This window comes from Lampris incognitus, chromosome 19 (genome assembly GCF_029633865.1).
Source record: "Lampris incognitus isolate fLamInc1 chromosome 19, fLamInc1.hap2, whole genome shotgun sequence".
Classification (NCBI taxonomy): Eukaryota; Metazoa; Chordata; class Actinopteri; order Lampriformes; family Lampridae; genus Lampris; species Lampris incognitus.
Window position 1 is genome coordinate 19,555,038 of NC_079229.1, and position 23,898 is coordinate 19,578,935.

The 23,898-nt window shown below is 43.6% G+C and overlaps 1 protein-coding gene across 3 annotated transcripts in view; it reads right to left on the minus strand.

Moving 5' to 3' along the window:
• Positions 1-23,898, minus strand: part of LOC130129567 (microtubule-associated protein 4) — a 165,564-nt gene that overhangs the window by 50,602 nt on the left and 91,064 nt on the right. For all 3 annotated transcript variants that reach the window (XM_056299150.1, XM_056299151.1, XM_056299149.1), the window contains 2 exons: positions 21,229-21,420; positions 14,134-15,657 (listed from right to left, as the gene is read on the minus strand). In XM_056299150.1, coding sequence (XP_056155125.1) covers positions 14,134-15,657; positions 21,229-21,420 — 1,716 coding nt within the window. The remainder of the gene's footprint in view (positions 1-14,133; positions 15,658-21,228; positions 21,421-23,898) is intronic.

Sequence of the window (23,898 nt, forward strand, 5' to 3'; positions counted from 1 at the left end):
CGGATTGTCTGTCTGGCTTGCTGGCTGGCGAACACACACACAGTCAACACAAAAACACACACCACAGTTATATAATCCCACTGTGCGACAGTAATGCTGTGCCTAATGACCTGTAGAGGCCACAAGGATGACAGAGCGACAAGACAAAAGTTAAATCCAGTAAGAGGCAAACACGTTACCCAACCTTGAAAGGCCTTTGCTTTAATAAAAAGTGACAGGAATCAATTGTGTTTCATTGGGCTACACTGAAACCTTAAAATGTGTTCTCCCTCTGCTTTTGTGTCATTCTTGGTGAGCGCCAGCTGAAATAACAGCTACTGCTAAGGCCTTTTTCCAACCTTTTATACCATGCAATGCGCATTATTATGGACAATATAGTGACTCACGATGCTGATTTTTGAGAACCTTACTAAACGCGCTGGCTGGCTCTAATCCATAGTAACTGTGGCCTGAATATAAAATGCAAACGCCTTTCTTTTTGCTAATTTATCTCTCTGAGAACAGGAATAAGAGGAAGGAATGATGATCACAGGTGCGAAGGGAGAGGAGAAAGGCAGTCCAGCTGTGATTGGCATAGAGATAGAGGGGTGGAGGAATCAAGAAGGAAGACAGACAGTCTTTAGTTGATCCTATTTATAGCAAAATCACCCTCCTCCTAATCACAGACAAATAACCCCCACACAAACACATACACTTTGACACCCCAAACCACCATTGTTTCCTTGGTAGCATCTCTTTCCACAAGTCTCCGAAGCAACTGCCTCCCCGTCGCTATGGCAACAGGATCCTCATCTTTGTGGTGGCTGCAAGTATGTGGGGGTTGGGGACGGTCAGATGGGGTTGTCTGAAGGGGGAGGAGGGGGAAAGTGGCAAAAGAGTGTGTGCTGATGTGGGGCGGGGCACAAACCCCTCCACTGGTGTTTTGCTGAGCTACTCTGAGCTGAACTAAAAAAACCTCCAGTCAATGGCAGCTTTATATTAATGACAGACATCAGGCGAGCGCAGGTCCTTCAATTCAGTTGCTAGGAAGCTAATGTGTCTGGCTGAGTGCTGTGAGTCTGTGAGGCAATTCATCAAGGGGAGATCTGGGCTGTTTGTTAGCCAAATGGTGACAGACAAACAGAGACAGAGAGACACACCTCATCATCATCAACATCAGACACACCTACAAAAACAGCCACACACAGAAACACATCCGAAAGACGCACATACACGTATACACAAACACACACAGTAGCAATGTTCCCTTCAGCAGGGACAGTGACTGGCAAGTTGAATAAAATCAAATGCAGATCATAGGAAGCAGAATGGCACAAAGAAAGCAAATACTGTTTGTGATCATTTCCCCTGCCTACACTTATTTCTAATGGCCCATCACAACATCAGATAAATCCACTAAAAACAGATTTCCTAGACTGATACAACGACACAGATCGCTCGTCGTGTTACAATTGCACAGCTCTTTCTGTTAATCAACTCCAGCACCCTTTGTGTCACCCCTTCTGTGTGACATTCATTCATCAGCAAAATAGAAAATTCTCGATGTTTATCATGTTGTCTGTCCAACACAATCTGCAGTTAGTAATCCAAACAATGTGTGCAAGTTCTGTGGACTTCAAAAAAGTTCATCATTCATTCATTCATTATCCAAACTGCTTATCCTTACTCAGGGTCACAGGGATGCTGGAGCCTATCCCAGCAGTCACTGGGCAGTAGACGGGACGACACCCTGGACAGGCCACCAGGCCGACACATTCACAGCCAGGGACAATTTAGTATGGCCGATTCACCTGACCTGCATGTCTTTGGACTGTGGGAGGAAACCGAAGCACCCAGAGGAAACCCACACAGACACGGGGAGAACATGCTAACTCCACACACAGGATGACCCGGGACGACCCCCAAGGTTGGACTAGCCCGGGGGTTCAAACCCGGACATTCTTGCTGTGAGGCAACCGCACTAACCACTGCACCACCGTGCTGCCCCGGTGAGGTGACTGCACTAACCACTGTGCCATGAAAGTTCATCAGTACAAGCAAACATTTGAGATGTCCATTGATTCAGAGTGGTGGCTGCAGCTCTGTTCACACCAAAATCAAAGCTGTGTGCTGTGTAGCCATCCATCAATCAACCCATCAATCCTAGCCTATCTGGCACAGTGCATAGAATATTTCACTGCACTCCATTTCTTATGCCTTGCTTAATGGTGTCAACTATACATTCACAGAAACACCACAGTGCGTGTAGGTTATTCAGTTTCGATGACATAACTTGCAGCTTTTGTTATTCCCTACCGACGAGCTGCTGTGTTCAAGTCCTAGCTGCAAGTTCACTATATCTATACCCACCCACATCTACTCCATCTCTCTCTACCACACACACACACACACACACACACACACATTAAACCACCCTCCAAAGTCCTACACACACACACACACACACACACACACACACACACACAAACATGGTGACGTTCACCAAATAGTATTCTATTATGACTCAGAAATTAAAACTGACAGAAAATATGTGCCTCTGACATATCAGTTCTTATTAACTACCTCTATTACCTGTCATGTCTTTTTTTTTTAAAAACTAATTCATACTGGGTCTGATACACAGTAGTTTTTTTGTTTATGAAAGATGTTGTCCATATGATTGATTCAATGAGTGAGGAAACTAATTGTCACAGAATAACGACCAAAATAGTTAAAACATTTGCTATACAACAGCTAATCAATAAAAACACAAATCAAACAGTTGATTTAGAATCTGAGAACTGGTTGATAAGTCAAATCAGAAAAGATTACGTGTGAGAAAAAATGTTATTTACCTTCTTTTTTAAGCCAGAAAATCAAAATCTGATTAAATTAGGAGTTTTGACATTGCACATTCCTAGTGAGCCTTGTATGCAAAAAAATCATTCATAATGAAAATTGTGTGGAACTAATATAACACAATTTTGCATTTGCATTGGACAAAATCCTTATTATTCCAGATGGATGAAGACTTGGAGAGGACTGCAGTTTATGGAGTAGATAGTCTACATTTAGCTGCAGGTGGCATTTCATTCAATCACCAGACTGGATTTCACCGCCTGTGTCATAACCAGTCAGTCGGCAGGCATTCACAGGATGTAAAGCACTGCAGCAAACTGCTTTAATGTCCTTTTTCCTACTTTATATGTCTCCCCCAGGCTGCAGTGAGTTAATTCTCTCCCAGCAAAACCTCACTCTCTTCAGGAACATATGGATTTAACACAATCCCATCAAGAAACATTGTTATGTATTTCGACTTTAACTGTAGCGGGTTGTTTTTTTAACCTATTGTTTTGTTTACAGTACACGTGTGTCTGCATAAATGCGTGTCTGAAAAGAAAGTGTAACAAGTTAGGGAGTGTATTATAATCAATATCTTCTCAGCATCTGTCACTGTGCCCATGGCAACATAACCTGCTCTTCCATCTCCATGGCAACCGACCATCGCCATACCCTTTTTCCTCCCTAAAGGCAGTTAATATGTCTACCCATCTACTCCACGTTGAAAACTTGAAAATAGCATTCTGACCTTTACTGACATTTTAGCAACAGTGTACGCATTTTCCAAGCTCCAGAAAACTATAGAGGCCAATTTACAATGGCTTAAGACGTAAAGAATCTTACCTTCCTAATTAAAATAACTGTGCGCCAAATGAGGATGCTTATTAAAAGCATACACGTGCCTGCAGACATGCACACACACTGACATGTGTGTTCATATGTGTATGTATACACACACGCACACACAACCTAGTGAGTGTGCACTTCATAAGACTGCAATATCATCGTCCATGGTCAGGTGTCTTACTGCAATGTGACACAGGTTCGTGCAGGTTGTGAATGCTGTTGAGCTGAATGAATGACGCATGAGGAGAACTCAACGCATCAGCGAGCCTAGCAGACAGTCAGCATTCTTTTCAGTGGTAAAAAGCCAAGGTTTCACAGCCTCACGGTAAAAGACAGAAACAGCCTGAACAGTATTGTTAATATCTGTTATAAGATCACCAGAGTGAAACAAAGAGATGTGAATTCTTTTTGCAACCAACAAATCCTCCAGAAAGCAGCAAGTATTTTGGCTTCTTCTGGACATGCTTTTACAAGGGAATTTTCTCTGTTGCCATCAGGGTGTCATGTTTTACCTGTTTGTAAAACTAACCGTTACTGTAAATCAGTCATTCCCTCCGCAGTTCTGACTACTAAATGCCCCACAGTTTTGTTGTTTTTTTTTTTTTTAAATTGATCGTTATGTTATTTTTACTATTGTATTGTGTTTAACTAGCCTATCAATATGATTAATTACTTATAGATCTTATAATTTTGTTCCACATTTAGCTCCCTAGAGTGTTATTATTTATTGTGTTATTACTTTGTTTGTATGTTACTGTGTTTCTGTGTAAAACAAGCTGCTCCAAACAAATTGCCCCTAGCGGGATTAATAATTGTTTGTACTGTATTATCAGCTCCATATATAAAACTCAACAGAACACACAGCACATTTAAAGCTTGTTGACCAATAGAAAATAATTCACACTACAGATATTGTTTTGTTATTATTCATTCATGTTATTTCATCATTAATGTGCATTATAGCTGGCATTGTTTTATAAATATACAGTATGGTGGTTCGTGACCTTGGGAGTAAGGCTTCATCATCTGTAAATGTAGTATGACAAGGTTCTCAAGAATTAATGAAGTCTACTTGTTTTGCATAGGAACATTGATTTTCATCTGAAATCAAGAGATGAATTTATACACTGTACTATTTGGCTGGCTACTACTAGCATTTTCCACCATCACCCCCCCCTTTCCGGCTTGTGCATCCTCAGTGGCTGCCCCCAAATTAAATGTATAAAGGATAAATCATAGTTCATATGTAACCTTACTACTCAGTGTTTAAGTACTTAGGAACATATATAGACTATATCCATAACCGTGGCACTGAGAGACACATTCGTAAGCACTTACATGTGGATTAGCATGTTGAGAGCATTCAGCACCGTGCAGTCTCCAAAGACGATTCAGCTTTACCCTCCCCAGCTTGACGATGCCAAGCAGTGTATCTTTAAGATTAAGTGTACTTTTTCTCATCTTTCCTGAAGCATAATTTGACTAGTAGATATAAGTCAGTTGTTAAGTAGTAGTGATGAAAACAGCGTTACATACTCAAGCACACGGGTACAGGGCTGGCTAAGTGTTTCTGTTGTTGGGGTACCCGTGAGACCCCCCCCCCCCAAACCCCAAAAAGACTAGCAAACTACATGGCGATCGCAGCAAACTGATATCCACTGAAGATGTTAATCTATCACGTCACTGAAACAAACCGGTAGTGCCATCCACATGCCATCACGGTGTGGTACAGTGATGTAGTGGCTTGGTGTTGTAGTAGTTAGCACTCGTCACCTGCTAAGAAGTAGGGTCTTGATCTACATCACAGTCCATGTCCTCACATACATTGCTAGGTATCAGGTACCCCTGCTGGTGTCTCTGAGGCCACAGAGGATGGTAGCTGGTCCCTAGGAGCAGCAGGGACGGCTCATTATAATAGTAGGATAGGTCAAATGTAAGGAATGAATGTCCAAATGGGGATTAAAAAAAGACTTTCTAATCACGTCACTGGGAGGCTCTCAGCAATTAACAGTAGAGTTCATGGATCCTACTGACTACACTGTTAATATTTCAATGTGTCTGTCGCTTCAACAATCTCCAACTTGATGGATGAAACAGTCCAGGAAGTCTGGAAGAATAAACGGTAGCAACGGCGAGCTATCAAGTTGTCCCAAAACAGAGAGAAGAGGCAATGGCTATATTTGATTGAATATTTTGCATGAATATCTGTTATGAGGGACTTTTTTTTATCCACCCCCCCTTTCTCACCAGTTGTATCCAGCCAATTACCCCACTCTTCCGAGCCATCCTGGTCGCTGCGCCATCCCTTCTGCTGATCCGAGGAGGGCTGCAGACTATCACCTGCTTCCTCCAACATATGTGGAGTTGCCAGCTGCTTCTTTTCACCTGACAGTGAGGAGTTTCGCCAGGGGGTCATAGCGCATGGGAGGATCACGCTATTCCCCCCAGTTCCCCGACCGATCAGAGGAGGCACTAGTGCAGCGACCAGGACACCTACCCACATCTTGCTTCCCACACGGCCAATTGTGTCTGTAGGGACGCCCGACCAAGCCGGAGGTAACACGGGGATTTGAACTGGCGATCCCCATGTTGGCAGGCAATGGAATAGACTGCTACACTACTGGAATGCCATGAGGGACATTTTTTTATGAAACCCTGAAAATAGGTGTGTTGAGAAAACCCCTTAATTTGACTGAATAATTCTTAGCGGTGTTTAATTTTTCACCTTGCTTATTAAGTGTCCAGGTGGAGCCGGCATGTCCCCACTAACAAGAGTTTTCTCTGTGGTATCTCCATTGCTTTATCTCAGTGACTGCTTTCTAACTATCTGAATAACAATGAACATAGTTTTTATTGCTGTTTTTTTTTTTCAAATCACAAGTTACTTTTATGTAAAACAGTGTGTCAAAGGCCCACAAATGAGGGTGGGATGCCATTCTAGAAATAAACACCTAACCCACAAACCTTCACCAGCTGGAATCAAACAAGTGCCTTTCAAAATGCTAATAAATTCACTTTTAAGAAAATGTCATGCGTCCATGTCTGTACGGGCTATGAGTATTACTTCAGTGCTTCTGAAATTCCCTATAAATAACCCCCAGTGTGACTCACATTCTCATCCTACAATTAGCCGTCGGCTCTTACACTGGTGTCAGAGAGGTGAAATCCTGACGCTTACCCCAAAGCCATTAAAAGACATCAGCTCAAACTAGTTCCTGGATGGTGACATTCTGTGCACATGTCCCTTCTGGCCCGCCATCTAAGTGCCTATGCTCCACTGAAAAAAATACTTAAGTGCACTATTGGATGAAAACAGGCAACAGAAATATTAAAACATACTTGCTTTTTGAGGATTTCTGGCCAGGCTGAAATACTGCCATGACTCACAGATGTGTACTGTATATCAGTGTGTATGTGTGTGTGTGTGTGTTGAGTGAGACAAGAATACAGCTCTGTGGTATATCTATGGGTGCATTTACATGCACGCATCTTTACATCTGATATAGTATCTACATCTTCCAAAATTGGGGCAAGGTACCATTAAGACCCATGGATTTCTTCCCGATCTTTGGATACATGTGACCACCTCACTAAGACCTCTTTAGATTTTGGAAACTAAGCATGTCAGGGGCAAGTCGCAGACCCTGGATGACAACAAACATGGCTGCCAGGGTGCCGAGGAGGTCTTCACACTTCGATTATTCATTCAAAATATCTCTTTGGGAGAGGCGTTAAGAAGCTTTGCCAGCAACTCAAGCACAGCTATGGATGTAATTAAACCAGTACAAAAAGACACAGGCCATCCCCCAACATCTTAACACCTATAGCTGAATTGAAAGTGATCCCTTAACCCAATGTTATGCTGTAGCTTTATGTGTGTGTGTGTGCGTGCGCTGTGTGTGCATGCACACGTGCCCATAATACGGTCACATTAAAGGAATATAGTACTCTAAAGCTTCTCAGCCTTTAAATTTGGCATAATAAATCACTACTGCAATAGCAGTACAATTTTTCTAATCCCAGACCAAATGCCCTTTTTCTGTCTTTTTCTCTTTATTTCTCCCTTCATCCATCCTTGGCAGTTCTTACACCCTTCCCTCTTCATTCTCTAAATTTCTTTTTTGATCCCTTAATCTGTCTCTATCCATCTTTGTATTTTTTTTAAAGATTTTATTTTTAATTTCTGCTTTATTTGATAGTGATAGTAGAGGGAATTACATGCAGCAAAGGGCCCAGGCCGGATTTGGGCCACTGCAGTAAGGACTCAGCCTCGATATGTGGTACGTGCTCTACCAGGTGAGCCACCGGTGCCCCCCCCCCCCCGTCTTTTTGCCAGAGGTTTTAAACAACACTCTCTCTCCTCTCTCGTCTCGTCTAAATCTCGTCTGCCTCAATTCATTTTCTGCTGAGTCATCTTGTCTTGTCTCGCTCTCCTCTCTCAATATCCAAGAGGGTTCATTGAGCACCCTTCCTGAATTTATCTCTCCATTTTTCTCCATCCCACTCTTGCACATCCTTTTATCAATCCTAAAAGGCATTATCAAACTTCTTCTCCATTCATAATTTCCCACCTTTTATCTGTTCATTATTTTTCCCTATAACATGTAATGTAAACAGCATTCAAAACATTCTCTCTCTCTCTCCTTAGAGCCTTTCTCTTTCTTCATGCCCCCTGTGTCTCCATCCCTCTATTTCTCCGCTTCTCTTTCTCCTTCCATTTTATTCTATTCTACATGCCCAACCATCTTCCCTGCAGGGTTCAAATAGCAGCCTTGGTGACAAAGGCTCTCATTAGATAGGGGGTGGTAGAAGGAGACATCTGGACTTGTAGCAACGTTCCCTCCCTATCCTGTTACCCACTCAAAACAACACTCCTCACCAGATACATTTCTGTGCTCCTTTTGTTTTAGTCAACAGCATCTAAGTTGCTGACCGACTTATTACTCTGTGACTCAACAGTGGGTCTTTGGGAAATATGCAGATATTTCCACAAGTGTTGCAATAATAGCACTAGTAGCTCTAAATTGTCTTTGCAGAATTGGTTGGAGGCGCACACACGCACACACCACAAACAAATGCAGATACACATAGGCACAGACACGCATAGAAGACATGCAAACACACTTCATATGAATCAATTCACATGTATCACTACTGACAGGTGTCTTACTATCTAAATAAATATAAATACAAATAATAATAATAAATCATAAATAATAATCACACTTATATCGCACTTTTCTAGACACCCAAAGTGCTTGTAATTATATTAAATAATACAATTCCAATTATACTTAAATTCAATTTAATTTATTTAAATATAATTCAATTTATAATTACATTATATTAAATTATAATTTACGTTCAACAGATGCAAAGACACACACATGCATGTGTACCTGCAAATCTACAGTGACGTTCCATAAAAGCATGTACATGGGCACACCAACGTAAAACCACAACTACAGAGGTGACTTTTCATGGTCACTTATAACAGCGTTTCCCAACCCAGTCCTCAAGGAACACCTATCCTGCAGATTTTCATTGTAACCCTGCATAGGTAGCCCTGCTTGTACTTACTCAACCAATCATCTCACAGCACTTAATTATGCAAGGTATGCAACAGCTGACATAATTCATTGCTGATTGGTTGGATAACTACAAACAGGTACCTATTCAGGGTTGCAAAGAAAATCTGGAGGATAGGTGTTCCTTGAGGACTGGGTTGGGAAACACTGACTTATAAGACAAGAAAAATTACAAGAGCAATAATCCAACTTGAAGGAGAACTATTTTTGTTGCCATCTGCAAGCCGACGTGAATCTCTGCTGTGAGGTGGCAGACACGGTAATAGAAGCTCTTCTGTTCTGGTTTGAGCGGGGCATTGATCAAAGTAACTTAATTGCCAGGTTCAACATGCCACAGTTCTTCTGCCGCGCTGGAGGGGCTGCCTCAGTCCTCATTAAACTCTCCAGGGAAAATCAGAGGTGGGAACTGGTGCAGCGTAAGAAAGGGAGCTGTATCCTCCGAGCCTCTGCATCCTCATAAATCACAGCAGCTGAGCTGAAACACCAAGTTTAGTTTAAAGGCGCGGTCACGTTACTTTTTCATATTCTATTCGCTTCAGTTCAAATGCACTCGGAGGGAGGGAAAAATGATTCGCATCCTGCGTAGTGTTTTTGTCTCTTTGCTCAGTAGCAGAGTTCAAGCTCGGTGAACCTTGATCGGCGAATTTGTGTGGCGTAAACACACTCGACCATTAGATTTGCTCAATGTCACGGTGTCCCTGATGCTGAAAATCAAGTGAATTCATCATTGGCGTGATCTTTGATCATTTAAATTTGGAAATGAGGCTGCATGGTTTGCTGTGTTGCAGGATACCAAGCAGACGATATATATCCCCTATTGTTACATTGCTATTTCATCAATATTTTAGTGTAAACAGCTATACAGCAAGCTAGTTTAGCCTCCCAACACCCATATCTGTTGTGGGGAGCAAAGTGACTTCGGTTGCATCAATGGTAATGTGACCACACCGTTAAGAGTTAGCGTCTACGTAGGGGGCCACACAGACATCCTCATATAGAAGTGTGAGGAGTGACCTTCATACCTACACATACACAAAATGAACTTGGATGTGTGTGTTATGTATCCTAGCAAATACATCTGCAGGCAGACACACACATGGACGCAACTGTGCACGCATACACACATGCACACAGAACTGTGGCTCTGTAAGTGAACACGAAGCATCACCCCCCCCCCACACACACACACACAGCTCATGCAACAGCTGTCTGGTGTGTTAACATAATTATTTCCTAGTCTACTGAAAGCTCTTCTCCTAAATGAGTCACCCTGCCACATATTCATTCCCCTCCATCAAATCGATGCCGGACAGGAAAGAAATGAACAACTCCCACTTCACCCCCCCCCCACTCAAACTGTGACAGGAGGGGACAGGAAACATAACGGCAGTGAGAACAGTAATATTATTCACACTGGGAGGAAATGAGATTAAAAACTGTTTCCGTAACATCGCATAACAGACTGCTTTAACACTGGAGCATGCAACAGGTGTTGAGACGAGAGCACGTAGGTGCTGCGGAGACAGTATGAAGCTTCACGTGACATAGGGGGATAGGAGGGAACCAGCACACAGATCTATATTTCAGTACAAGTCAAGAAAATATCAGAGATTAAAGTGGAAAAATATTCTCATGACTGAAATTCTCTGTCAGGTTGACTTGACATTTTAGGTTTCGGCATCAAATAATTTAACATTACAATATAAATGTATTTTATAAATGTTTTATTTAATGGTAATCTGACATAAAGACAATTTTGATCCCCCCCCCCAACATTCTTGTTTGCATGTGCTTCTCAAAGGATACATAGGAAGATGTATGTCTGCACAGCAGATTGTTACACAAAAAATGGGTATGCCTATGTGTGGGAGGACAGCCACTTTTTACAATAAAATAACCCCTAAATTATGTGCACATGTATATTTTAAACTGACAAATGCAATTTCTTAGTAGACTGATGTTATCACCCCATGCTGTCACCTTGTCGAGAGTTTCTCTTGGCCACCAGCGTTCATTCACCAGCTTAGCGGTGTGTGACTAACTCATCGTATTCTCTTTTTTTGGAATTTGCCCTCTTTTTCTCCCCAGTTGTATCTGACCAATTACCCCACTCTTCCGAGCCGTCCCCATTGCTGCTCCACCCCCTCTGCCGATCTGGGGAGGGCTGCAGACTACCACATGCCTCCTCTGATACATGTGGAGTCACCAGCTGCTTCTTTTCACCTGACAGTGAGGATCCAAAGGAGTTGAATCAAGTGCAACTGGACTTGGTATATATCCGTGAACGAATATATATATACCAAGTCCAGTTGCACTTGATTCAACTCCTTGGATTACCATGACCTGGATGAATGAGAACATTCACAGACCTGACAGTGAGGAGTTTCATCAGGGGAACGTAGCAAGTGGGAGGATCACGCTATTCCCCCCAGTTCCCCCTCCCCCCCCGAACAGGCACCCCGACTGAACAGAGGAGGTGCTAGTGCAGCGACCGGTACACATACCCACATACGGCTTCCCACCCGCAGACACGGCCAATTGTGTCTGTAGGGACACCCGACCAAGCCGGAGGTAACATGGGGATTCGAACTGGCGATCCCCGTGTTGATAGGCGATGGAATAGATCACTACGCTACCCGGACGGCCTAACTCATTGTATTATTGAAGTTGCATTTAGAAACATTTTTGATGTTTTCTGGAACTGCCGATCCCACTGAGAAACAACACCAACCTAAATTTTTCCTCAACTTTCAGCTCACTGTTTCATTTTGCCAATCCAGCAAAGCGCACCTTCTTTTCTGGTTGATACCCTCTTTCTCTCACCAGACACCCACCCACAACACAGCAGGAAAGCTGCTCACAACTTACAAGTGTGTATGCCAAGACATAAAGAGAGCAATTTTTGTTAACTAGTTTGCTGTGTATAATTCTTCTTCGCTAAGACATTAGGCTATGCTGCTTGTTTCCTCACCTGTCTAAGACCACTAATCAGCTAAAAAAATGGATCGGCCCATGCGATGTTTGCTACCGTTCGAAGGAAGGGGTGAGGAGTGGCTTAGCTGTGAGTGTGGTAATTCGAATCTCTGTTGCGCTACCGTCTGCCATCTTGTCGTCAGGAATCACTTAATGCAGCTTTAATTAGCCATAAACCAATCAACCAATCAATCAAAATCAGCATCAACTCCAGGGAAGAACCTGTTGAGCGAGCAGTCTAACAGATAAAACGGTATCTTCCATTGAAGAGTGAACAATTGCCTGTTGTCACCTGTTGTCTGTCTTCCATGTTTCCGTGTTGCAAACTGACAATTCCATGATATGCCTAGACTGCCAAGGAGAGTTACAATCCTGAACAGACGCCTCCCAAAAGGAACAATAGAAATGAATTAACTTTGCAGATTTGAGTTGATCTCAAAAACAGCCTCTGCAGGATCAGCATGAAAGACAGCTATCATAGAGACGGAAAACTTTAATCAATACTACTGTAAAGAAAATGTGCTAAAGGGGAAACTGGAAATTCATTTAGTATGGAATTGGTACCTGTGTATACATTGACACATTCGGACTTGTAGTAATATGCTCTCTCCATCCTGTTACCCATTCCAGACAACTCAAGTTACACTTCTCACCAGATGTAATTCTGTGCTGCTTTTATTTTAGTCAACAGCATCTAAGTTTCTGACCGGCCTCTTACTCTGACTTGACAGTGGTTCTGTGTGGAATATGCAGATATCTCCAAAAGTGTTGCAATAATAGCACTAGTAGCTCTAAATTTTCTTTGCAAAATTGGAGGCACGCAAACACACGTTCACACACACACACACACACACACACACACACACACACACACACACACACACACACACACACACACACACACACACACACCTTGTCTGTAAGTGCATAGAAATCACAACAAAGCTATAACAGAAATAAAGAGATAACAAATTTGACTCACCTACAGCAGGGAGACAGCAAAGACAAGTATCGGCGCGATACATGGGAAGAAACGAGACAAAAACAAGCATCAACATTTGACTGCTTTCAAAATCATACATTAAGGAGACATGCTTGAAAGTATCGAAACAGTATTCATGCATAGCAGCGGTTGTGAATTTGTCGGACCGCCACAAAGGGTTTTCCTTTAAACTTTTTCCTGGAATAAATTGTCAATGAATAGCCAACTAGTGAGAAAAACAATGTTAATTTGACACTGGAGAGAAAACGGTCATACAGCGGCTCTAGAGGCACAGGAAATGAAAAATGAAGACATTGTGTTAACAGACAGAAGAGATAGAAGAGAAAATGTCGGCGTCTGTTTGGTGAGGGAGAAAGTTGACATAGCCCAATGCTGTTGCTAAAGGGAACGAGTCAGTGTGGGATGTTAGAAGCAGCACACCTTCAAAAAGCACCATTGTTAATTTTGACAACATCTCATCATTACATTACAAGAGAGACACTGACAGATAAAAACCAAGCCCCAGCCCCAAGCCCTGGTTGGTTCAGGCGTTTTGATGAGCCCATGTGTTAGTCATTCAGTCCGTAATGGACGAGCCCACCAGCCCCAGCCAAATATTTATACAAATAATGCCATGCAAGGGACAAGGGAAATATGGGTCTAGTCTTCTTTCCTGCCCCTAATGGACAAATCAAAAAGCCACTACATCCAGTCCTGGGCAAAAACATTCATTTGAAAACATTTTCAAATATTTCTCTATTTACTTGAGGGAGTGCTTAAATTGCAAATATCTAGAGCTATGAAAGCTAGACCAAAGAAATAACAGAAGCAGTGCCTCATGTTATTTCTTTGATTTATTTTTTCCCTCCAAGTTATTTGAAATGTATTCAGCGTCTGTTCTGTCCAGGACTGACTCCAACCAACCTTCAATTACTGGGGTCACAGTGGGGAAGACACCCACGTCATCCACGGGGTCAGCAAAGCTTGGGAAGAAAGGCTTGGCTGCTGGGTTCAGGCCAGAACCTGGTGTTCCCAGTGGGCTCAGCGATGGAGGAGAAGAGGGACTGAGGACTGGGGAAGCCTGCGGAGGAAACTTCTTGGCTCCTGGGGAAGTGGGGCTCTTGACAGAGGAGGAAGAGGAGGAGGAGCGAGACTTCTTGGGTTGTTTTTGAGCTGATTTGGCATCTTTATGCTCTTTTGATTGGGTGTGAGACTCCTGTGCGGTGGTTTTCGGGGAACGAAGAGGCGGTGGGCTCGGGGTGTCGAAGGCCAAGCCAGCAGGCAGTGGGTGTCCTGGAGGGGCGATGTCACTGAGGTCAAATGGCTCGCTGTTGCTGCTCAGGTGGGAGTCATTCAGAAACCAGGAATCCTCTGAGGGTGAGAGAGGTGGTGCCGAAGCGACAACCTCACCGAGTTTCTCCTTCGGGGACTGGCCAGGACTTGGCTGGTCGGTCCAGGAGGAAGGGCTGAAAGCCAGGGTGTCTACTCCAGGAGCATCCTGCACGTAAGACTCTGTGAGGGGACCTGTTTGGTCAAACATCCCACTGTCACCCATCTCACTATCCATCGCTTCATTCTCCGGAGAGATCGATGGGGAAAAGGCCTCCACAGTATTGCCCAGGCTGGCATTTTCACTCTCCATCAGCAGGTCATGGTAGCTTGCAGCAAATGGATCACTAGGACGAGGGGCCATAGGGAACGAAGCCAAGGTGGGGTTGATGTTGGCGGCAGGCATAGTGAATGGAGGTGCAGTTGCCTTAAGCTCACTGTTCAGGACCAACGGGCTGACAGAGGCGGTGTTGAGGGAGAGCAAGTCCTCGCTGAGGGGGGCAGGGATTAGGCCCTTGTCTGGACACAGCTCTTTGCTTCTGGGGCTCAAGCTGTGGTCCACATCAGGGCCTGGGACCTCCAGGGGTGTCTGTGATGAAGCTCCCAGGTCCACCGTCATCTCCTCTGAAATTTGAGAGGCTGTCACCGCAGAGGGGACAAACGGCTCTGCCACCACCCCCCACTCTTCCGGAAGCTTCTTTCTGCTCTTCCCCTTCTTCCCTCGACCTCCGCTCCGCCCCAGCTGTTCCTCCCAGCCCCCCTCTCCTCCTCTGTCATGGTGTGGGCCAACCCTCTGGTGGTACCCCTCTGAGGGGGGCTTGTTCTCTCCTTGGACCTGAGCCTCGGGGTGGCCTCTACTCTCCAGTTGGTCAAAAGTGCCCTCATCTTTTGGTCTCCTTTTCTTTTTCTTCCTCTGTTTACGGTCCGAGCCCTCTCCCTCCTTCTCATCACCCCCAGCATAGGCTGAGCTTTCTCGGGTGGGCCACGTGTCGGGGGGGTCATCTGGGCTGGTTGCCAAGTGGCCGGCATGGCGACTGATCACCGTGGAGACGCTGGGGGTGAAAGGCAGGTCGGTCGGTAGGCAGCAGGTTTCATCTACCCAGCAATCACCCATGGCACCTTGTTGTGAGTGGAGAGGGGAGAATTTAAAATTGGGGGACATGTGTATGGACATATGTATTTAGACAACACACACACACACACACACACACACACACACACACACACACACACACACACACACACACACACACACAAAAACTGCCCTTTTCTCTGCCACACAAAAAAAACAAAAAAAAAAACAGCCTCGCATGCATTAAAAACAAATACATTTGCAGATTACAAATTACATTTAGTAAATCCCTTGTTGAAAATGTGTTAAAACCACATTGCAGTGAACTGCAGATCAGCTGTGAAAGAGACAAGGTCGGTAATGTGATCATCTGAGCATGGTGTCTGCCGTAATAAAGTGATAGTCAAACATTCCGTGTCATTTGTCAAAACCCCTGTGCGAGTACAACAAAAGTGATGCTATGCTTTCATCAATCAAACATCTACTTAGTTAACTAAATGGATGGATGGGCTTCCCCCCTTTTTCTTCCCAATTGTACTTGGCCAATTACCCCACTCTTTCGAGCCGTCCCGATCACTGCTCCACCCCCTCTGCCGATCCAGGGAGGGTTGCAAGACTACCACATGCCTCCTCTGATACATGTGGAGTCACCAGGCGCTTCTTTTCACCTGACAGTGAGGAGTTTCACCAGGAGGACGTAGCGCATGGGAGGATCACGCTATTCCCCCCGAACGGGCCCCCTCCCCCCTGAACAGGTGCCCCGACCGACCAGAGGTGCTAGTGCAGCAACAAGGACACATACCCACATCCAGCTTCCCACCGGAAGACACAGCCAATTGTGTCTGTAGGGATGCCCGACCAAGCCGGCGGTAACACGGGGATTCAAACTGCCGATCCCCGTGTTGGTAGGTAACGGAATAGACCGCCACACCACCCGGATGCCTGGATGGACTTTTTTTTAAAAAGAGAGGACAGACTTTTTTTTTAAAAGAGAGGGCAGCCTCTACTATTTTTTTCTTCGGAGAGACTTCAATGAGGAAGATAGACAGAACTAAAGAGTAGGAAAGACACCAGAGAAGGTGGAGGGATAGAGTCCAAGGAAAGAAGGGGATGCATGTGGTTAGAGAGAGTAACGCTTCATCCCCTGTACCACTTCAGGCTATTTCTCAATTCTTTCTCTCTTACCCAGGGGGGAAAAAAAATAGTTTGTCTCATTGATGTTGATTGGAAAATTGTGTTTTCACTGGAATGGGCCTTTCAATTCTTGTTTGCTCAATGGAGAGGCAACACTAGGAGGGCTGTACAGTCATACACACATACACTGGTACAAGCAAACACACGGGCAACACACAAACACACGTGAACACAAAATCAAAGACTGTGTGTGCGTGTGTGTAGAAATAGTGTGTGTATGTGTGTGTGTGTGTGTGTGTGGTCAAACAGCATATATGCACAAAAGTAAGCAACCAAGCAAAAGAACCGAATACAAATATTTGGAGTTGTGTATATTTACAAGTACAGAGTCATCTAACATTAAAACACACACACACACACACACACACACACACACACACAAAAAACGAAGGCAGAGTAAAAAAAAAGAAAGAAAAAAAAGACAGTTCGGTAACAATAGAAAAGCCAAGTTAATTAGCGTTTGCTATGCTGTGATTAAAAAGGGCCTCTTTGCCCCTTGAAGTATCTCAAATAATGAGATGCGACTCAGGAAGCCCATAAGGCCTTTTTCTAAACAGTAGGTCCGAATTTGCTCAAAGCGGAAGAAAAGAGGAAAAGGTCCAAGAAAAGAGGAAAGAACAAGGGGGATGAAGGGGGTTGGTCGTGAAAGAGGAAAAACTACTCAATATGGCAGAGCCAAGTTTGTTACTGACATACACAGACACAGACACACACAAACTCATATGCACACTGAACAAGAGCCAAAGCAGAGCATCTGTTAGAGCCTGTGGAGAATAGAGGCTCTCTGGAGGGCCATACTTCATACTAATGAACCGAAGATAGAAGTGTCCTCTCCGTCTGGGGTAATTGGTGGAGACAAAGAAAATACATCAGCCAAATGGATCACAACAGCCATGAGGTCATGTCATCAAGCCCTTTATGACCAGGAGGGGGCCACAGAGCAGCCATTCCACACTGTGGTGTATAGTTCACATTCTACAAGAATCGTTGCCACTGGGAAAAGCAGCATGGCCGCTGCTCAGAGCACTTCTGTTCTCATGCAACACTTTGACTAAATATTGTTATGGACTGGTGTATATCACTGTTTTAATGTGTGCCGTTTATGTGACAACCTAATTCATAGCACTTAGCTGATGCTTTTCTACAAAGCACCTTTTTAAAAAATCGTGTGCATTAAATTACAACTACCTACATAGTGAAATCATTTGAGTTGCATAAAAAGCACTAGGGCCACAGTTTTTCCAGAGGTACATAAAGCTGCATTGTGCTGGTGAGCGAAAGGCTGACTATAAGCATTAACATGGTGCAGTTCAGTAACATTACAGTATTCCTTCATAGTCTCAGAAAACCACACTTGGGATCCTGAGGTGGAGATTGGGATTTGGAGGGTGAAGTGTGTGTGTGTGTGTGTGTGTGTGTGTGTGTGTGTGTGTGTGTGTGTGTGTCTTTCTATCAATCTGTTTAGATTTTTTTCCCCCTATGGTCAAAAGCTTGGTGAAAGCATATAACTGACATTATTTGGTTGCTTGGCTCCGTATAAGCAAAACAACCCATTTATACGTGTATTGTTAAGTCACTATCTGACCCCTCGTACCTCATGGATGTCACTACAATCTAGAAATCCAACACATACAGAAAGGCATGTTCATAGTGCAGGGCCATATGGAAAATTTTAGTATCACAATAGTGAATTTTACTCAAAATCCAATTTGAAAATATCTACTTATCTGCGCAAAAATAAAAAGTTTGAGAATCCAAGTGAAGTTCGCCATTTTGAACTGTTCGGCAATGTAAACAATAATGTCAAACCAAGACTAATTTTCAAATAATACATAAAATATTTTAGACATTCTGTAAGATTTGTTAAAATTTTTTTAGAATCTTGCCACTTTTTCTCCACAGTTGTATCCGGCCAATTACCCCACTCTTCAAAGCCGTCCCGGTCACCGCTCCACCCCGTGCCGATCTGGGGAGGGCTGCAGACTACCACATGCCTCCTCTGATACATGTGGAGTCGCCAGCCGCTTCTTTTCACCTGACAGTGAGGAGTTTCACCAGGGGGATGTAGCATATGGGAGGATCACGCTACCCCCCCCCCCCCAAAGAGGAGGCGCTAGTGCAGTGACCAGGACATATACCCACACCCGGCTTCCCACCCGCAGACACGGCCAATTGTGTCTGTGGGGATGCCTGACCAAGCCTGAAGTAACACGGGGATTCAAACGGGCTATTTCTGAGTTGGTACGTAACGGAATATAGACTGTTACGCTACCTGGACATCCCCTGTAAGAAATTTTAGGTAGTAGATTGTCATTATCATTAATGTAGAGAAAAAAAATGTCCATCATAATATGTCAAGATCCAAATTTCATCCCACTACAATACCACTGAAAGACAGTAAATGATAAAACTGAATTACTGTCCAACTCTACATGTGCACCAGTAAGGTATTTCAGACAGTAAACTAGCAATAGTGGGATCCAACTTCTGTGACTCATTTTGCTGATATTGGAATGAATCATCTGTATTGCTGCAGAATGAGTCAGGCTGTGTCACTTTGAGCTGCAGCTAAAGGGCAATATTTTTGCAGCACTAAAGTCTCGGGTGTAATTCATGTGGTTTTAAGAATGTCCGATGAATATGTGTGAAAATGAATCCATCTGTCAAGGTTTCATGTAAAATATTCTGATTCTGATTTGAATGTGTGATCTCAGGGTTTAGGAGTAAGCGATTCATACTTGCATGTCAAATTGATTAGACTTTTCTACCTCAAGATTAATCTGATTTTTTGTGTGTGTGTTTGAGGCGGGGGGTAGATGGTTCTGGCTGTGGTTATTCAATGACTGCTGGAAACAGATGCCAGTAAAGTCTAACTTCACCCTCAGGGTTTTCCAATCTGTCTGCTGGCTTCACACCAACACTGAGAATCAGTCTGGGTCGCTGTCATACCAGGAAAATAGGCAGGCATGCCAGCACACAGAAAGACACACATGCATTCCTTCAAACATACACCATCATCAGTTCCGTAACCTATGGAGGTCATAGGAGCACAGCTGATGCCTCAACATTGGTTGAGTCATCATTGTGTTTCAGTAAGGGGAGTACCTGGTGGTCCCTATCTCCTCTCCAGGTATGGATGGCCGTTGGTTCACAGAGGAACTCATCTGCCCTTTGACAGGTTTTGTTTTCAAACATACAGCATGAACATAATATACACACAAACACATTGATAGCTGTACTGCCTGCAAGCACACATAAGCAGGTATAGCCATACAAACATACAGACATACAGATATGCAAAAGGCCTGTATGTATACAGACACACACAACACATGCACACACACATTTTAACAATGCATTAATGCTCACTTACACACATATACCAACATACAATGATGCAGAGAAATAGAACAAGAACAAGCATTTAATTCTACTCGCGCTCATTCAGGGTAGTGGGACACGGTGTTAGTCAGCAGCTGTCTAACAGTGCACCGTCTTGGTTCAGCTGCCGTGATGCATTGTTTACCATCCTATTTGCACGCCACACGTTTTACCGTAATATTAATGTGGGTGAGTAGCTAACACAGGCCAGAGCATGGAGACAGAAGCAAAACTCTCTGCTCCCCAGCTTGAGATGAGGATTATTCTGAACAGGAACAAGTGAGAGTGATGAGTGAGCGAGATCAACCACTGTGTATGTTGCTCAGAGCCATCGCTACAGAAGAGGAGAGAGAGCCCCTTTTTCCCGTTCGTCCCATTTCGGGCTCACAACTGGCTAGAGTCTATTCCAGCATACTTTGGGCACAAAAACACCTTTGACCAGTCATACATCCATTGCAAGGCTTAAATGCACAGAAACATAATCACTCACACTTCCATTCATACATACAAGCAATTTTAGAGTTTGTTGTTTGTTGTTTACCTGATGTATTTTACATGTGTTTAGATTCTCAGAGGAAACTGAAATAACAAAAAAATTCCTGAGAACATGGGAAGAACATGCAAACTCAAAGTCATGCATGAAATACACTATATGGCTTGTATTGCAAAGGAGGCCTCTTTCATTGTGTTGTTTTTATAATAGTTTGATAAGAACTGACTGATTTAGTTACCAGTGGTGAAACTACTTTAGTTTCCCTGCTGTACTAGCCATAATGGTGAGAAGGGACTGAGTGAACCTATTCCCTCTCCTCAAAAACAGCCCTTGAGCAATGCGCTTAAAAAAAAACTGTAATGGGAGAAGTTAAGAGATCAGCAGTAGATGACCGTGGTGGTCCTAGTCAGCGTACATGTGTGAGTGTCTTAAACTGGGATTAGTCAGAGTCAGGGCGATGTTGAAAATAAATACATGTGCTCAGTCGAGCCTCTCTTGGTGACTTGAGCAGGTGTACATTAACCAGGGTGTGTCCAACATTTCAGCTCACCTGCAGACAGGTCCAGAGGGCTGCGGGGGGTCTGAGGTTCAGGCAGCATGGGGCTGTGCTGTTTGGGAGCGTCGGAGCCCAGCAGGGCTGCAGGCTGCTGGGGCTCTGCTATACTTGTCCTCTCTGCAGAGAGGGGTGCAACGCCTATTTCCATGTTGATTCCCATACCTTCCACAGCAGGCTGGGAGAAACCTGAGTAACAGAAAGATAGACAGAACAGAGTCCATGTAAGAGGCTCTTTTCCCACTAGCTTTTCCCATTCAGGCCACCCAAATGTACGTATAACTGTTACAGTAGGCAACGGATTGCTTGGTTTAAAAATGCCCAATGTGTGAATTAAATGATTTAACACAGCTTTGACTGCGGGGAAAAATCCAAAAGCACACGCACGCACACACGCACGCACACACAAGTTTTTAATCAGAGATGCTCCACTGATAATGCAATGTATGTTTATTTATTTATTTTTTGTTAGAAAAAGATATTGATTCAAGGCAACTCATCTTTTATTAAATCACATAAGATCAATTGATAATGCAATGTATGTTTATCTATTTATTTTTTGTTAGAAAAAGATATTGATTCAAGGTGACTCATCTTTTAGTAAATCACATAAAACCTCCCTCGAAGCAATCATTGATGAAAGCAATCACTTATGCGGGAACAATTATCAAACATTATCTGGCTTAGATAATAACCCACTCTCTATCCATCTCACAAATAGGCTCAGAAAGATGACTGATGCCTTTCACTGGCAGTAATGAGAAATTGAGACCTATGAGACCAGCAATAACTTGAAATTCATGGCTCAATCATTTGAGAGAGAACTGCCTAGCAACACAGAGGAGATGACAGCAGAATTGTCACTGCTGACAGAGAGAGAGAGAGGGATGTGAGAGAGAGAGAGAATTGAATTTTTAAAACAAGTCTTTTTTAACAAGAGAGAGAGAAAGTAAAAAGGAGCAAGGACAAAGACTGGCGGAGAAACCAGTAAATGGGGAGGAGGGCTCAAAAAGAGAGAAAAAAATGACAAAAATATATGTAGGGAAGAAAGAAAGAGTGAGGAGTAAGGAAATGGGAGAAACAAGTACGGAAGAAAGGGAGAAAGAAAGAGAAGGGACAGTAAGAAGGAAGAGTAAGAAAGAGTGAGAACCATTGAGTCCAAGTGTGTGTGTGTGTGTGAGAGAGAGAGAGAGAGAGAGAGACACACACGAGCTGCCAGACTGACGTTAAGACAGATGAAAGGGAAAGAGGAAGAGGGATGAATTGTCTATGTTGTACTGATCTTAGATGGCAAGATCAATAACTCAGATAAAAGTCCACAGGAAACCTTAACTTATCGACTGGTAGATATCTTTTGGGGACTCTCAACTACTGTCTGTGTCTGCCTGAATTTATTTGAATGTGTATGAGTGAGTTAGACTGGAAGATTGGTCGGAGTGTGTGTGTGTGTGTGTGTGTCTGTGTGTGTGTGTGTGTGTGTGTGTGTGTGTGTGTGTGTATATACCATGTTTAACTGTCCTAATGGGGACCAAATGTTTCTATCCAAATGTCCCCCTTAGGATAGAAAAACCAGAAACCATCTACCCTGTGGGGCCATTTTATGGGGCCCCACAAGTAAAAGGTTCTATTTTAGGGTTAGGACTTGGTTTTAGGGTTAAGGTTTGAATTAGGGTTAGGGTAAGGTTAGGGTAAGGGTTAAGGTTAGGCATGTAGTTTGCGTAGTTAAGGTTAGGGTTAAGGGCTAGGAAATGAATGTAGTCAGTGAGGGGGCCCCACAAGTACAGATTTGCGAGTGTGTGTGTGTGTTTGTGTTTAAATGTTGGCCCAGGCCTTGAGCAGTAATTTGGTGGCCCAGAGACGAAAGGTCTCATTAGGGCTCCAGTGAGAGTTGAGAGTGCAAAGGTAAGAATGGAGAGAGGCATAACTCAGACACACAACTCATACTGTATGAGTGTGTGTGTTGTGAGAAACACACACAAAATGTGTGTGTGTGTGAGAGAGAGTGTATGTGTGTGCATCTGTGTGCGTGTGTGTGTATGTGACATTACCAGCTTGTGACATTAACAGCGCTCCAATTTCAACATGTAAATAACCAAGCTTTACTCTATACTAACGAGTCATTTTTAGGGAGGGTCTCACAAACATAGACTTGAATCAAGCCTTTGACCATAGGAGATTAATCCCAATAAGGACAGATGTCCCTGCAAGGGAAAATGCAGTGTGCATGTAGTAATTTCCTGTGTTTTTCTTTCTTTTTTTTTCTGTCCTCAAGATGTTGATTTACATAATGTTGTAAATACAATGACAAAGGCCAAATGTGGATAAAATAAGCCTTTAACAATTAAGTGATAGATAGATAAGATGGCAATAGGCAGGGTATGTACCTCCCTTGGAAATTGCAAAATCTCCAGCAGCCTCGAAGCACTTTGCTCACATTTTGTGTTTGGGTCTGATTTCTGTGTGTGTGTGTGTGTGTGTGTGTGTGTGTGTGTGTGTGTGTGTGTGTGTGTGTGTGTGTGTGTGTGTGTGTGTATGCGTGTGTTCACTCCCACACTGTCACAACACCCTCCCCCCCAACTCAGCTTCCACTCCTGTTAGCTAATAAGCAAGAGTAATTGTTATCTGAGTATTTGTAGCCTTCCCGTCAGCTTGAATGAGTCTGGCTGC